Source organism: Sorghum bicolor, chromosome 3 (assembly GCF_000003195.3).
Source record: "Sorghum bicolor cultivar BTx623 chromosome 3, Sorghum_bicolor_NCBIv3, whole genome shotgun sequence".
In the NCBI taxonomy this organism is placed as follows: Eukaryota; Viridiplantae; Streptophyta; class Magnoliopsida; order Poales; family Poaceae; genus Sorghum; species Sorghum bicolor.
The window spans coordinates 71,695,080-71,711,254 of record NC_012872.2 but is presented as its reverse complement, the minus strand read 5'-3'; the positions used below and the strand labels follow the sequence as shown (position 1 = coordinate 71,711,254).

Below are 16,175 nucleotides of genomic sequence, written 5' to 3'. Positions count from 1 at the left end.
TTTTTTTTGAAATTCAAAGTGGTTAATGCCTCTTTTTAATCGGTTTTTTTCCTACAACACGACTTTCACGTGTATTTCATTAAAAAGTCTTTTCAATTGTTTTCATCCTTTCGCACTTTCTTTCAACTTGGTTTTTAAATTTTCACACCTTTGCTTGTGGTGCTTGCTGATGATGGCTTTCTTGCTTCCTTTTTATGTTATTATTATAATGAGTTATTCCTTGCATAATTGTTAGTTGACATCCTATATATATCCTGTTTTTCCCAACTCATTGATGACTTCATGGCTCAATGGGTCTTCTCTTCCATCTTGCTTCCAAATATGGTGATCACAATGAACACTGTGGCCCCTTTCAAATGTAAAAATATTTTATGTTTTCTCCGTGAAAATAAACTCATTCTCATGATATTTCAAATTCGTGCGTTTGAAATGGAACCTATAGGATCTGAGCTCATGGTAGCACGCAAAGAAGAACGAAGATCTTATAATCTCCGTATTTTTTTTGCATGGAACCATATGTACCCGGACTTGGCAATTTATAAATAACTAGCCAGATGAGACATATAAATAATAAAAAATAAATATTGTAATTCAGGGTTATGAGTTGTGAGAGAGGAGTTTCTAAGAAATCGTACTAGACTAGCTATTTAGGAGTAAGAGTCGTTAGCTATTTGATTTCTCTCCTTGTTAGCCAATATAATTCTTTCTATACTAGTCCCTCCGTCACACAGTGTATTCTAAAAATTTTAAGACAACTTAAGAGAATCCTCAAATGACGTCGGTACCTATAAATTAATGTCAATTAAGGTGTTTCTCCTTAAATTATAGTTTTCTTTTAATAAACCTTTTCAAATCTATGCATTGACACCTATAGAATATACTATTTCAGTATAATATTTTTAAAAATCATAATGCTCTATATTTAGGACGAAGAGAGTAGCTATTTAGGAACCATTAGGCCAGTCTCAATGCATAGTTTCATGACACAGTTACCAAGACTATAAACTAGATAACCGAGCCACAAGAGTTTCATGGGGATGAAACTCCTCTCTCATCTGATGAAACTCCTTCATTTAATGACCCTGCCAAGTCAGCAATTTTGCTTATGTGGCACCCTATTTAATGTGCATGACACTTCCATGAAACATACATTAAGACTGATCTTAGAAACACCCTTTTAACTCCAGCCATCATTATTATGCGGGCCAAAGCCAACTGATTCCACTTCAAAAGTTGCTCAGCTGTGGACATGCAGAAGAAAGGGGCATCAGTTTCTCTTTTGACCTGACAATGGCTTTTGTCGTTCCATAAACCAAACAACAACTAAACCATTACAGGTGCAGCTGAACCACTAACCAAACAACACCTTCTTAAGTTAGCACACCGCAGTTTGTTCTGTCACAGCTCTCAAGTTAGCATCTGGGAATCCAACAAAACCCTCCCGAGCTTTGTTCACCCACTTGCACCAAAATCTCCTGCGTGCCTGCCAGCAAGGATTTGGGCCTTGTTTAGTTCCAAAATTTTTAGCAAAATGAGCACCGTAACACTTTTGTTTGTATTTAATAAATATTGTCTAATCATGGACTAACTAAGCTCAAAAGATCCGTCTCATAAATTATAGAAAAACTATGTAATTAGTTATTGTTTTATTTATATTTAATGTTCTATGTATGTGCCGTAAGATTCAGCCGTACTTTTTGTGCCAACCGGTAGTGTTTTTATTTCACAATAAATCAGTCAACAATATTTTCAGCCTTAACTTTTCGGACCAGCGAATAGACCCTCAATGTGACAAGAAATTTTAAAAATTTTATAAATTTTTTTGGAAACTAAATAAGACCTTGGTGGACATGTAGCCCTTCGGCTGCCCTAACCCCAATCAAACAAACTTTCTGCAGACACAGAAAGTTGACACAAAAATCTTTTGAAATTTCTATATTAACAGAATTGAAAATTCATTCAGAAAAGCGAGGAAGCTACCTACTCCGTACACTGTGCATTGCGCAAATGGCGGGGCTTTGCTGCTCGCTGCCGCGCGGGGAGCCCCAATTTGAAGAACTCGGAGGGTCTTTATGCAAAAGTTTAGGGAAGAAGGGACCACCACGAGATATTACTACATGTCCCCAGCAGAGGGCCTCCATTTGGTCTCATCTCATCTCGCTTCTCTCCCTCCCGCGACATCAGCGGCGGCGCAGCGGTGGGGTTGGGGGGGTGGGGGGACGGCATTGCGAGCTCACGCCACCTGCGGCGCGGCGATCTCGGGAGGTTGCTGTGCCGCCCCGGCTATGTAGTGATCTGGGCCGTGATCTCGACGGCTATTCGCGGCTGAGCGGGCGGCGGCGATGAACGGAGCGAGCGCCAGCGCTGGCGTCGGCACCGGCGCCGGCGCTGCTGGGGAGGCGCCGCTGGTGTACAAGGCCTGGAAGGGTAACAATGTGAGCGAAATGCCCCTCTCCTCTCTCTTCCCCTCTGCGCCTTTCTCCCTCCCCAAGTTCCTTGGTCGCGGGTGTGGTGTGGATCTGTGCGGCCTTGAGGTCGCGACTCAAATTAACTGTCCCTTTCTTTCTAGGGACCGGCACTAGATTGACTCGTGTCTGCGGTGTCGTTGGCAGATGTTGGGATTCCCTTGCTGAACTTGGCAAAATCGTTTGGTCATTGTTGCCTCCAAAAATAATTGATTACTCGATTTTCCCCCATTTGTTTTATGATTTTGTACTGGGATTCTGGGAATGTAGGTTCTAGGACAGCTGGACGGGTTAAAGTCCACTGCCTGGCCTTTCTCAGGACAAGAATCCTAAGTTTTAGGACTGGACTAGTGCATTAATTATACTTAGACTGAGTGTCTATTACATCTCAGAATAATTTCACCCTCTGCTTTCTTGAGTGAGTTGGGCATAGACAAAGTTGACGATGGTACCCACATAGGCACATAGCTTGAGAAGAAATGTTTCCTACGAGATTTTCAAGCTGTTTCTGTTTATGATTGAACTAGAAAGTGTGATTGACGGTAGCTTCCATCTTTTGCAGGTGTTTTTACTGAAGGGGAGGTTCATATTTGGTCCTGATGCAAGATCCTTGTTTGTCACCATGTTCCTTATTATCGCGCCAGCATCAATCTTCTGTGCATTCGTTGCGAAGGGATTGATGGATAGGTTCTCTTATGCCCTGGGATTGCCGGTTATGATTGCAGCAGTTCTATTCACAGCATATGTGAGTATCGTTCTTAGCCCTTTTCAAATCACCACACTCATTTATTTCCTGAGCTGTGCGGTACAGGTACTGCTGCTTAATATATATGCAGTTATTGGAACAGTACGAGTCTTTAACAAAGCTGACAGCTTCAGTTTTTCAAACGATGCTTGTATTCTGTCTATACTGGTTGTGTCTGGCATGATCGCTTGGTTCAGTTTTATTGCAATCAAAGTATATGATTAGAAACTGGAAATTTGCAGTTTCACATTTGCCTTTCCAATACATTGCATTCAACTGGGCAAGTGACTCTCTGGACGATACACTGCTTAAGAACTGTTATTTAATTGCTCCTAACCGTATGGGACTCTGATATTCTGCTTTTATCATGTGTCATGTGTTAAATGGCAAAGTGATTCCGAATTATACAATGTAACTTAGTTCTGGATGTCATCAAAGGGGATTATTCCTTTCGCTTCTGCATTAATTATTTTATTATTCATTATATGCTAATTGTGCAAGCGGCTCTCCCCAGATGATATAGTACATGTCAACTGTCAAATTTAATTGCTCGTAATGGCATCGAAATGTAATATTCTACCTTTATTAAGCGTCATGTGTTAATTGAAGTGATTCCTGATTTTATCTAGAAAAGGGGATTATTCGTCCTGTTGTAGTATCTTTTTAACTTGTTGTCCACTGGCACCAAGCATATTTTGCTGGTGCCCCTACCCCTATCTTTTAATTTGGTACATACACAAATTTATCTTTAGTCATGGTCATGCTGCCATGCTGGTAAAGAGAAGAAGGTATAGAATGAGCATATCTTCTAACCTGTTTAAGCATTATGCCTCCTTTCAGGATCTGAGTCTTCTGCTTCTAACTTCTGGGAGAGATCCGGGGATCATACCTCGCAATGCACATCCTCCAGAACCTGAAGGTTTTGATGGCAATGCAGAGGTTGGGGCTAACCAGACTCCACCTGTGCGTTTGCCCCGAGTGAAGGATGTTGTTGTCAATGGGATCACTGTGAAGACAAAATACTGTGACACTTGCATGTTGTACAGGCCTCCTCGCTGCTCTCATTGCTCTATCTGCAACAACTGTGTGGAGCGTTTTGACCATCACTGTCCATGGGTTGGACAATGCATAGGACTTGTAAGTTTATTAACTAAACACTTGTGAGTCAGAAAGCCTGTTTTGCTGTTCATATACAATCTTTTGCCAACACTTTATGTTAAATCTTGCAGCCCCTGTTGTCCCTTCATTTAATGCATCAATTGTATTTGCTTGTTCCACCACATTACTAATATGTAGAGCATCTTTTCCTTTTAGAATGAGATTCCTGCTTAAATTTGATGGATTGTAAAAAACTTCAAACACCTTAGAAGATTTCTTATGTTTGTGCAGAGGAATTACAGGTTCTTCTATATGTTTGTATTCTCAACAACTCTGCTCTGCCTGTATGTCTTTGGGTTCTGCTGGGTGCTCATTGTTAAGATCAGAAATGCAGAGCAGATTACAATTTGGAAGGCAATGGCAAAGACCCCTGCATCTATTGCTTTAGTCATCTACACATTCATTGCGGTTTGGTTTGTTGGTGGCCTCTCTGTGTTCCATTTGTATCTCATGAGCACAAATCAGGTAAAAACTGATTCCAAGAAGGATGCCTTTATATCCTTGCCTGATGAAGTATGTTGCGCCAATTGCTAATCAGTTGCCCTACTTCTGCTTTGTAGACAACATATGAGAACTTCAGGTATCGCTATGATCAACGAGCCAACCCATACAACAAGGGAATCATAGAAAACATCAAAGAGATCTTCTTTACAACAATCCCTCCTTCCAAGAACAACTTCTGTGGTAGGGTCCAACAGGAGCATGGTCTGAGGCCTCGTCCAACAAATGGTTTCATGAGTCCAAACATGGGGAGAGCTGTTGGCGACATTGAGATGGGTAGAAAACCAGTGGCATGGGATGAGCCTAGGATGGCAGCTGAGATTGGTGATTTAGGAGCAGGTCTGAGCAACTTGTTGGAGGACAAGGATGGCAGGTTTCGTAGCGCATCTCCAGATCTCAGCCGTGACGCCCTTGCAGTTGGAGGAGGCTTAGAAGAGCAAGGCTCCTCGGCGATGAACCCTGGGCGTTCAAGCTGGGGAGTTGAAGCAGGTCGATGATGGCATTGACCATGTAAGCGACTGTAGTGAGATGCTCAGGGTGGTTAGTGCCAGTTCGTCGCTAATTTGTTGTTTTGTTTGGGATTTGTGGTCACTAATGTTATTAGACTCATGACCTGTATGGCGGTTGTTTCTGGACTTTCTTTTCTTCTTTCTCTTAATTTGCGATGTCTTTCATGTCTATTTTTTGAAGCAGTTGGTTTGTGATGTCTCCAGTTTGGCACTGTCAGGTTTCGTCTGTATATAATCGGAGCAGTAAGCCTAAAATAGGTTTCAGTTGCTTGGATTTGGATGGTATTCGTTGTGAACAATGTTGAATCTTTGCATTGCAGTAAATGAACATCGCATGATCTGAGTGCCCATGTTAAGATTTATTTCCTTCTTTGTAAGTGTTAGTTTATCGCTAAGTTATCTTGACTTAATGTGCTGTAATCTTGTTCCTTCTCTAAAGTTCCTTGAGACAAAATGACATTTTGCTTTAATATCCATTTTCAACAGTATATGAGTAAAGGTTTTCATCTTGTAGCGCTGAGACAAAGTGGCAAACAATCATCTGGAGTTAAGTCATCTGGGGATTTGGGCGAACTGGAACATTCTATAATATTCTTGACTAATTATCTTGAGCCAGGTAACAAAACAGTAACACCTGGTTCATCTGACATATCTACCGAAACAACTTTGGTAAGCTCAATTGACATGGAAAAATGTCTTCACAGCTCCGACGAGAACAAGTATTTTCCCTGACGGGAATGGATGTTTCGTCAAATGCTATCAGAGGACAGAGATGGTATTCTTGTCTACTCGTAACACACTTTATTCCTTTTCATTTCCAGATACGTAGCACTGTTAAGTAGAGGCATGGTATCTGAATCTGATCATTACAGCTTGGAGAAAACAGGCTTCCGCTTCTCCAGGAAGGCTTTGATGGCCTCCTTCAGATCATTCGATCTCATCATACCCGCATTCCATGTGGCTACATGCTCCAGGCCTTGTTCTACAGTCACATCCCTGCTTCTCAGCAAAACCGCCTTGGTTCCCATCACCGCCCATGCCGACTTCTCAGCAATTTCTGAAATTATCAGCCAAATTCAGTCCAAAACTAGTCAATAATATGATTGATCATGTTCATGCACGAGTGAGCTCAAGATAATTCCCAGTTTAACCCAGCATATATCAAGTAAAAGAGCACTCATACACGATTCAACACACTAACACAAAACCGAGAATAGGTACAACACTATGCATTCTCATCATAGAAGGGGAATGAGCGTGTTGAAAACCCACAACACCACCGCTAGGTGCCTGACCACATGGGTGTCCCTTGGAGGTGGATCTATATGAATTCCAGGAGCATAATACTCCTAAAAGCTAGTTAACCTTGTGCTTGATATATTGGCGGTGCAAGGGTTGTCAAAAGGGCTGTGACAGTCCTTGTGCTCACTAGAGCTGCATAAGTACAGTTTGTTGCTTTCAGCTCTGTAGCAGTAAGTTTTAACATCTCATGTTAAACAAGGTAGCAAAGCAAGAACAATTATACTGTACATGTTTGTACCTTTGGCAATATTTGCAACGCCGGCATCCAATTCTTTCTTGGAATCGAAGACCCTGGTAACGAGGCCCATCTCCTTGGCCTCCATGGCGGTGATCTTGCGTCCGGTGAGCGCGAGGTCAGCAGCGTTGCCGTATCCGACGATCCGCGGGAGGCGCTGCAGCGCGCCGAGATCAGCGACGATGGCCATATCCACCTCCTTGAGCACGAACGTGGCGTCCCTGGAGCAGCACCTGATGTCGCAGGCCGCGACGACGTCGACGCCGCCGCCGACGCAGGCGCCGTGCACCGCCGCGACGACGGGCTTCCGGCACCGCTCGATGGCCGTGAGCGCCGCCTGCATGTCCAGGACCGCGCGGCGGAGCGCCTCCGCGGCGGCCACGGGGTCGGCGGAGGCGGAGGCGGCGGCCAGCGGGTTCCCGGGCCCGCCCAGCTCGATGCCCGCGCAGAAGTGCGGGCCCGCGGCGGACAGCACCACGGCGCGCGCGGTGGGGGTCCGGTCCAGGAGCGACATGGCGCGCGGGATCTCCGCGAAGGCGGCCGGGCTCAGCGCGTTGCGCTGCGCCGGGCGGTTGAGGCGGACCTCGTAGACCCCCGCGGAAGGGTCCGGACGCGTCACGGCCAGTGTCTCGAACCCCGCCCGGAGCTCCGCCTCGGCCGCCGCCGCGTCGGATGCGTCACGGTTGCCGCCGGCCATCCGTGTTGTGTGGGTTGCTGTGGCGTGGGGTTCACTGCTACCTGCCCTTTTCTGGTGGTTGCGGGATATGAAGCCGCGGGTGATTTGTCGCCACGTTCTCCCCTGCTCTGCTCTGCTCGCTCTTGTTCTTGTTTTTGGATCTCGGAGATTCCTAAGATAAGCGGCGACGGATAGGGATAATCATCGTGAGTAATCTCACTTCACTTGTATCGCTCTTGGACGGATCCGTAACAGCGGCGGTAAAATCGATTGTTGTTCCATGTGTTTCTTGGGGAATCCTGATTGGCCAGCGGAAATCTTTTTTTACTTGACCAAATCTGCACCATAGCTGATAGCCTGATAAGCCCAGCCTAAACGAATGAAGCTGGGACACACGTCACACGCCGCACCATGGTGCCCACGAGCGAAAGAGGCGTGCTTGCGATGGTGTTAAGTGTTAACACAGACAACGTTTGACTGCGCTTGTCATTCAACAATATTTTTTTATCACAACGAATAACTATTTATCAACCAAACAAACAATCTATAAGACACGATGGTGTGGTGTGAATTGATTTCTTTTGTTTTTCCTCTGGTTCTGTCCACGAAAAGGTGTTCAATGACAATTTTGACATTGTTGTGCTTTTTTGTTGTTTTAAGGGGACAATATCACAATACAGACATTTCTACAAATAAGCAAGGACTTGTTAATATCGATCATCAGGTGCATGGTTGAGGTTTTCATGCATTTTTCTCCCTAAACAATTGATCACTGCTATGTTTGAAATTTTGCATCCTTCTCTCCCATTCTGAACTAAAAAACATGCCTAGATCTCCACTCGAATAAAAATCCTTGCCATTTATTAGCATGAGAAGCAAAAGTAAAAAAATAAAAAGTAAAACAAAAAATTGAGCTACTGTACTATCCCAAGATATCCATAAATTACCATGCACAGCGTCAGCACCTAATTTTGAGCTGTAGTTGAAAAAATTGTATTAGTGCCATTCACATCTATTTTGATAAGTTATGTAGTACACCTAAGATAGGTTCCGGTATTTGAATTAATTGATTTCTGTTCTGTACCATGCAGGAAGAAGACAGTTACTGAGCACAGCAGTGGGTGCCAAAGAATATTTCTCTGTCTTCAAAAGATTGATGATCATTCGTCGTATTCAAAAATTTTGAGTAAATTATTTAATAGATAAATTATTATTAAAATACCTCTAATAATCAAATAAGTCATATCAAAATAAATAATATTTATATAAAAAGTTTTAATAAGACAGATGGCCAAACAAAATATAAAATTAACAATAACAGTTTTTTTGAGATGGACGGAGCTCCTATGGGCAAACGAAATACTCAGATCAAAGGCGTTTCTAGAGCTATTTAGATATTACCTTTCTCTCAATACTATTTCCTCATCTGGTGAGATCCCAAAATGTAATCAATGTTTGCATATTTGCTAAATTCTAGAACTTGCATCGGTAATTATACTTGCTGCAATTTATCATACTCTTTATATTTCAGCGTGCACAATATGCAGGAAACAATTAAGAAGAAATCACATTATTGGCTGGGTTCATCATATTTCATGCATTCTATATGTAATCTTGTATGTCCACCTACATACAAATGAACTTGGGAGGACCTATTGGAGAAACTATAGGCAGCGATTTGCTAGCTACAAATTTGGCGAGCTTCACACATCCTTGCAAAGTACTTTACACCAGTAATTGATTCTTTAAACCACATACTCTTTACAGTGATTGCTACAGTTTTCTCCTCCTGGTCGGCACACTTTTCAAGGGCGGGACGCAAAATAAAGATTTGGATGATCCCTCTACCCCTAAATAAATAAATTCAAGAACTATCTTAAGCCAAATTCGGTAAACCTTGAAATTTAACTTAAGACAACTCTAGAGACTGATTTATTCAAGATGGAAGGAGTACTAAACAGTTTGCAACCTATTTACCTATATGAGTTAGCACATTAGTATTTCAATATCACTATTGCTAGACCATTGTATGTGCTATGTCTTAGTTTAGAGCTAGGAACTTTTCGTCTCTCAGTTCAGTTGAAGACTTTTTATTTATTATAGTTCAGTTTTTTTTGTCAATACCACATGTATTCAGTTGAACCTATTTACCTATAGTTCAGTTGAAGATCATTGTATGTGCGTCCTTCCCCTTAGGCTTCTCTAACTGTCAGGGTGCTCCGACCACCGAGACTAGAGGACGCACTACCCTACCTCATTATCCACATCTTGGACATGCTCCACCACCACCTTCTACCCACGCAGAAAACAAACATTCAAACCGTTGATAATAACTTAAGAGAAAACAACTGATATTCATGTTTAGTGTAACCATGCAGGTTTATGCAATGTTAGAAATAAGATGTGGATTGATATCGAAGAAATTTCCGAGGAGTTCTAATAAAGTTTTCCACAAATCTTTATGTTTTATGCAGAAATGGTGAATCTTATTGAAAGAGCGGGATGTCGGATACAGAGATGATAAAGTCCAAAGAATGAAAAACTGGTTGTTTCTTTTTGAAGAAAACTGAAGACCTTGAAGTTCTCTATGTCTGTTTTGTCTGGCTTTTCGCTCAGTGTGTTAGTTTTGGTCTTGAGACTTTAGCTTGCTTCTGCTTAGTTGTTCGGCGTTCGGTCCCTTTCTTTGTAATGTGTTGCTCTTAGCTTTCTATAAAAAATGGGTTTACCTCTATCAAAGAAAGAAGAAAAGAAAAGAACTGATATCTCTCTAAAATCTGTGGTCTAAACAGCTGGGAGTTTTTATTGTCTACTAAATCCTGATACAATACAAATTCCTATAGTCGCTAGGCCATCCACGTTACCCAAATCTCGGCCAGGCTTTTCGAATTTGGACATTCCTCCAAAGAATCTCTAGGCCTTGTTTAGTTCCAAAATTTTTTCGGATTTTGGCACTGTAGCATTTTCATTTTTATTTGACAAATATTATCCAATCATGGACTAACTAGGCTCAAAAGAGTCATCTCGTGATTTACAAGCAAACTGTATAATTAGTTTTTATTTTCGTCTATATCTGATGCTTCATCCATGTGCTCCAAGATTTAATGTGATGGAGAATCTTAAAAAGTTTTTGGTTTTCGAGGTGAACTAAACAAGGCTACTTCAGATTCTATGTCACAAAACAAGGAAGGAGCCAGGAGGGGTAGATAGAATAGAACAAATTAAAACGAGACTAGTCTTTGATTTGTGGTTGAGGGCTTGTTTACTTTCTCCCAATAATCAAAATTTTTTTTAAAAAAATTCGATTATATCGAATTTTAGACGCATGTATGAAATATTATAATATAAACAAAAAAATAAAAAACTAATTATACACCTTGTCTATAATTTACGATAAATATTTTAATCATAATTAATCTATAATTAGATAATATTTATATTACGGTGTCAGGCAGCGAGGGCCTCATTTTGCTCAAGTCCTTGTCAGTCACCTCGCTGCAGGTACCGCATCGTTTTTAGGTGGTTCGGTAAGGCCTTGTTTAGATGCAAAAGGTTTTAGAATTTTGACACAGTAGTATTTTCGTTTTTATTTGACAAACATTGTCTAATTATAGAGTAACTAGACTTAAAAGATTCATCTCGTAATTTACAAGTAAGCTGTATAATTAGTTATTTTTTTATCTATATTTAATACTTCATGCATGTGTCGTAAGATTCGCTGTGACGGGGAATCTTATAAAGTTTTGGGTTTTTCGGTGTATCTAAGGCCTTGTTTAGTTTCAAAATATTTTGCAAAATGTGAATAGTACTAATTTCGTTTGTATTTGACAAATATTTTCTAAACATGGAACTAGGCTCAAAAGATTCATCTCGTCAATTCCGACCAAACTGTGTAATTAGTTTTTATTTTCGTCTATATTTAATACTTCATGCATACGTCTAAAGATTCAATGTGACGGAAAATCTAAAAAATTTTGCAAATTTTTTTGGAAGGAAACAAGGCCTAAACAATGCCTAAACCAGTGCCTCCGTGGCGCCAACCGCCAAAATGTCTCACACTCTCCTAGCCCCACGTCCCCTTCCTTCCGGCTTCCTTCAGCCTCGCACCGCAGCCGCCGGTGTGCAAAGTCACCGTTCGTTCCTTCTAGCTTTGCACGTGCGGGCATCAATGCAAGTGTGTGTTCACATCACACTTCACTGGTGGCCGGGGCCCTGGTGTCGACGAAGACGGCCACCACGACCTGCTCTGCTTGTGGTCTTCTCCCCGCCCGCCGCATTGACTTTGACGCCACCAACTCATCTCAAAGCGATGCGCCTCACTGCCCACTGCCACTGCCACTGCTGAGCTTCGCCTCGGTCGCTATACATATCCGGCGGCGTGCCAAGTTGATCCGGACCGGCGCACTGAGCACCACTACTGCCTGCGTTTGGAGCACCTTAGCACCAGCAGCAGCATGGCGGAGACGGCGATCACCACGGTGCTGGCCAAGGTGGCGGAGCTGGTGGCGTGGGAGGCGGCGGTGCTGCTGGAGGTGGGCGACGACGTGCGCCTCCTCCGCGACAAGCTCGAGTGGCTCCACACCTTCATCCGCGACGCCGACCGCCGCCGCCGCCTCCGCGACGACGAGTTCGTCGCCGTCTGGGTGCGCCAGACCCGCGACGTCGCCTTCGAGGCCGAGGACGCGCTCGACGACTTCCTCCACCGCGCCGTCCGGAGGCGGAGGACGCCCGCCCTGGGTTCCCGGTGCGCCATCGGTGCGGGGTCGTGGTGGTGGCCCGGCCGGTGCGCCGGCCAGGTCGCGCTCCGCCACTACCTCTCGGGGCGTATCCGCCAGATCAGGAAGCGGCTCGATGAGATCTCCGAGAACCGCGCTGTCTACAACATCGAGCACACGCCCGCGCCGGCCTGGGCCGCCGCCGCCTCCTCCGCCACCACCCTTGCCGCCTGGTACGAAGCAGTGTTTGCGGTCAATTTGAGTAATCCTCCTGCAAATCTGCGCTTCTCGTTCCATCCTCCGGCCAAGATTCGTCTGGATTTTCATTTTGACCGAATTTATTTCTGTGCAGGGACGATCTGGAGGAGTACACGGTTGGGCTGGACAAGTACAGCGACATGCTCAAGGAGCAGCTCCTCGACGACTCCGTCCCCGCGCGCGCGCTCGTGGCAATCGCCGGCGAGAGCAGCATTGGCAAGACGACGCTCGCCCGGAAGGTGTATCAGAGCCTCGAGGTCCGCAACCACTTCGAGATCCGCACGTGGACGGTGCTCCCGCACAAGTGCCGCGCCGCCGACGTCCTCCGCGACATCCACCGGCAGATGACCAACCAGCTGCGGCGAGCCCCGTCCGCGTCCAAGCAGGCCGCGGAAGACGCCTGCGACGGCGACAAAGCCTTCGGGTCAGGAAAGGACATCAGCAACCAGCTGCACAAGAGCATGACCGGGAGGCGGTACCTCGTGGTCGTCGACGGCAGCGTGTCCGTCATGGACTGGAACAGCCTGCGAGCCTCCCTCCCCGACGAGGGCAACGGCAGCAGGGTGCTCCTGATCACGGACCCGGATGGCCTGGAGGTGGTCGGCCTCGGCCACGCTGGCCACACGTACGACCCGATCGTGCTCACCCGGCTGAGCCCGGAGAGCACGTACGAGGTGTTCCGGCGCCGGGTGTTCGGCGCCCGCGGCGACTGCCCCGGCCGGTACAAGTCGAGGTACTACCAGGACGTGTTCCGGATCACGCGCGGCCTGCCGCTGTCGATCGTCGTCCTCGCCGGGATCCTGCGGTCCAAGGAGCTGCCGGCGGAGTGGGACGAGGTGATGGCGCAGCTGGCCCCGCCGGCCCGCGAGCAGCAGCACAGGGGCGGCGGCGGCAGCAGCAGCAACAGCTGGCCCCGGATCATGTCGCGGGCCTTCGACGACCTGCCGCACCACCTCAAGTCGTGCTTCCTCTACCTGGCGGCGATGCGGGAGAGCACGCCGGTGGACGCGCAGCGCCTGGTGCGTCTGTGGGTGGCCGAGGGGTTCGTGCGCCCGCGCCGCGGGAGCACCATGGAGGAGGTCGGGCAGGGGTACCTCAAGGAGCTCATCTCCCGGTGCATGGTGCAGCTGGTGGACAAGGACGACTTCGGCGCCGTGCAGACGGTGGTGGTGCACGACCGCCTGCACGCCTTCGCGCAGGACGAGGCGCAGGAGGCCAGCTTCATCGAGAGCCACGACAGCACCGACGTGCTCGCGCCGGCCACCGTGCGCCGCCTCGCCGTCCTCAACTCCACCATGGACAGGTACGTGCAGCTCAGCAACGCGCTCCCCAAGCTGCGCTCCATCATCTGCGACTTCGTCGAGGTTCGCCGAGTCAGGTCGTCCAGCAACATCATCCACACCAGCGACCTGGGATTCCTCCATGCTTCCAAGTTCCTCCGTGTCATTGACATCCAGGGACTCGAGCTCAAGAAGCTCCCAAACGAGATCGGCTCCATGATCCACATCAGGTACTGTGATCGATTCCGAAACACTGGAGTAGGAGTTGCAGAGATGAGATTAGAGGCTAGATTAATGTTTGGTCATGTGTTTTGGTATGAGCAGATACCTGGGCCTCCATTGCGGCGACCTGGAGAAGCTCCCGAGCACCATAGGCAACCTTGTCAACCTGCAGTCGCTCATCCTCGGCGGCCGGCGCGTCCTGGAGGTGCCCGCAGCGTTCTGGAGGATCCCCACGCTGCGGCACGTTGTTGCCCTGTTCACTCTGCCGAGCAGAGCCCTGGGCGACCTGCACAGCCTCCAGACGCTCCACGGCGTGCATCCCCGCGGGTGGGGCGGCGACTACAACCCGCTGGGGAAGGCCGCCAACCTCCGGTCGCTGGAGCTCGGCGAGCTGACCGCCGAACACGCCGATGCGCTCGAGGCCGCGCTGGAGAGCCTCGACCTCCTGGAGCACCTGGAGCTGCGAGGCGACCCGCTGCCGTCGAGCGTGTTCAGTATCCCGAACCTCCGCCGGCTGCAGAGCCTGAAGCTGTTTGGCGCCATGGATGCTCCGGAGGGGCCTAGAGGCGCGGAGGACGTCCGGTACATCCGGCCGAACCTGACCAGGCTGTCGATGTGGAACACCGAGGTGGGGCAGAAGTTCGTGGACATGCTTGCCGAGCTGCCGAGCCTGGCCGAGCTGACAATGATGTTCGACGCCTACGACGGCGATCGGCTGGCGTTCATGGAGACTGGGTTCCCGAGGCTGCACAAGCTGAAGCTAGGCCTAACGAAGCTGGAGGAGTGGACGGTGAGCCCAGAGTCCATGCCGGGGCTCGCCATGCTGACGCTGTGCCGGTGCGCCAAAATGCGGATGCTCCCGGAGGCGCTCGCCGGGATGACGGAGCTGGAGGAGGTGGTGCTGTACAGCATGCCCGACATCGTGGACAGGATCAAGGAGGGCGAAGGCCAGGATTACCACAAGGTCAAGCACGTTCCCGTCATACAGACTATATACTGATCATCACCATCTGGCGAGTGGTGATGCATGGCTTGTTGTCAGCACTGCTTCAACTCATGAACGACTATGATGATACGAAGAAGCGAGGACATTGCAGTTCGAGTGTTAAATAATGTCACTCTGTAGTGTGTAGACATATTAGGGGCCATTTGGAATTTGTTCAAGGTTTGCCACCCTATTTAGGCACTTAGATTGGGCTATTTGATCCATGCCAATTATAATTTTTGTGTTTTTAGGATATGCCATTACTCTTTGTCTTACCATTAGACTATCTCTAACAATATGACCTTAAACTCGAGACCCATTGTAAGATATAGGTCATGCTGTGCAAGAGAGTTCCATATCTAAAAGTTTCTTTCTCCAACAGCAGACACAAACTTGGAATGGAACTGTAGTTGCCGCACGCCCCCTTTCCTGGCCGCCAAGCCGCCGCGCCCTCCCCGACCCTGAAGAAGTGGCGGCGCACCTCCTCCCTGGCCCCAAGCACCGGCGGCGCACCTCCTCCCCGGCGCCAAGCAGCAGTGCACGCCTCCTCCCCGGCCCCAACAGCAGCGGCACGCCTCGCACGGGCCCACACCAGATATTTGCATCGAGGAGAGAGACGATGGAGAGATGACACATATTTGGGTTTCCTCTCGCCCCGCACGTAAAATAGGTCTGTGCTTTGCCTGCTCTGTTGGACAGCGTTTATTTCCTGTGAGCGATGCAGTTTAGGTTTGAGTAGCCGTTTGCATATGTTGTTGGAGACAGCCTTACAATTTTATCTCTACCTCATCCGTGCTATTTTCTGCTTCTAGAACCATGTCAGTACCACATGCAGGCAGGCCACTATATTTTCGTATGTCTAAAATACCCCTGTCATTTTTTTGTCTCTGTACTCACTGCCCTAGAGGGCCCACACGTCATTCTCTATTACCTTTCTTCTTCCTCCTTCCACCGTTGTTTGCCTGAACGGGCCGCCGCCCACCCTTCCCGTGGCCGCCTGCCTGCGAGAGGCCCTGATCTCAAGCTCACCGACGCCACGCGCTGGACCTGCGCCATGCTCCGGTGGATGGCCGCTGTTGGTGTGCTGCGAGATGGATTGAACTGCCATCAGGCTGAAGACGGCTAGC

General features: G+C 47.3%; 3 protein-coding genes across 3 annotated transcripts; 2 read left to right on the top strand and 1 right to left on the bottom strand.

The window, feature by feature from the left end:
* LOC8079824 (probable protein S-acyltransferase 7) lies at window positions 2,149-5,716 on the top strand. The gene is made up of 5 exons (XM_021456379.1): window positions 2,149-2,435; window positions 3,028-3,210; window positions 4,051-4,347; window positions 4,600-4,833; window positions 4,929-5,716. Exons 1-5 carry the CDS (start codon window positions 2,343-2,345, stop codon window positions 5,364-5,366), a joined length of 1,245 nt encoding a protein of 414 aa, XP_021312054.1. The 5' UTR covers window positions 2,149-2,342; the 3' UTR covers window positions 5,367-5,716.
* Window positions 5,942-7,973, bottom strand: LOC8059382 (delta(3,5)-Delta(2,4)-dienoyl-CoA isomerase, peroxisomal). Its single transcript, XM_002456831.2, has 2 exons — window positions 6,919-7,973; window positions 5,942-6,435 (listed from the first exon to the last, which is right to left on the bottom strand). The coding sequence occupies exons 1-2, from the start codon at window positions 7,610-7,612 to the stop codon at window positions 6,245-6,247; spliced, it is 885 nt and encodes a 294-aa protein (XP_002456876.2). The 5' UTR covers window positions 7,613-7,973; the 3' UTR covers window positions 5,942-6,244.
* On the top strand, window positions 11,598-15,427 carry LOC8059381 (disease resistance protein RPP13). The gene is made up of 3 exons (XM_002458965.2): window positions 11,598-12,536; window positions 12,656-14,071; window positions 14,166-15,427. Exons 1-3 carry the CDS (start codon window positions 12,043-12,045, stop codon window positions 15,061-15,063), a joined length of 2,808 nt encoding a protein of 935 aa, XP_002459010.1. The 5' UTR covers window positions 11,598-12,042; the 3' UTR covers window positions 15,064-15,427.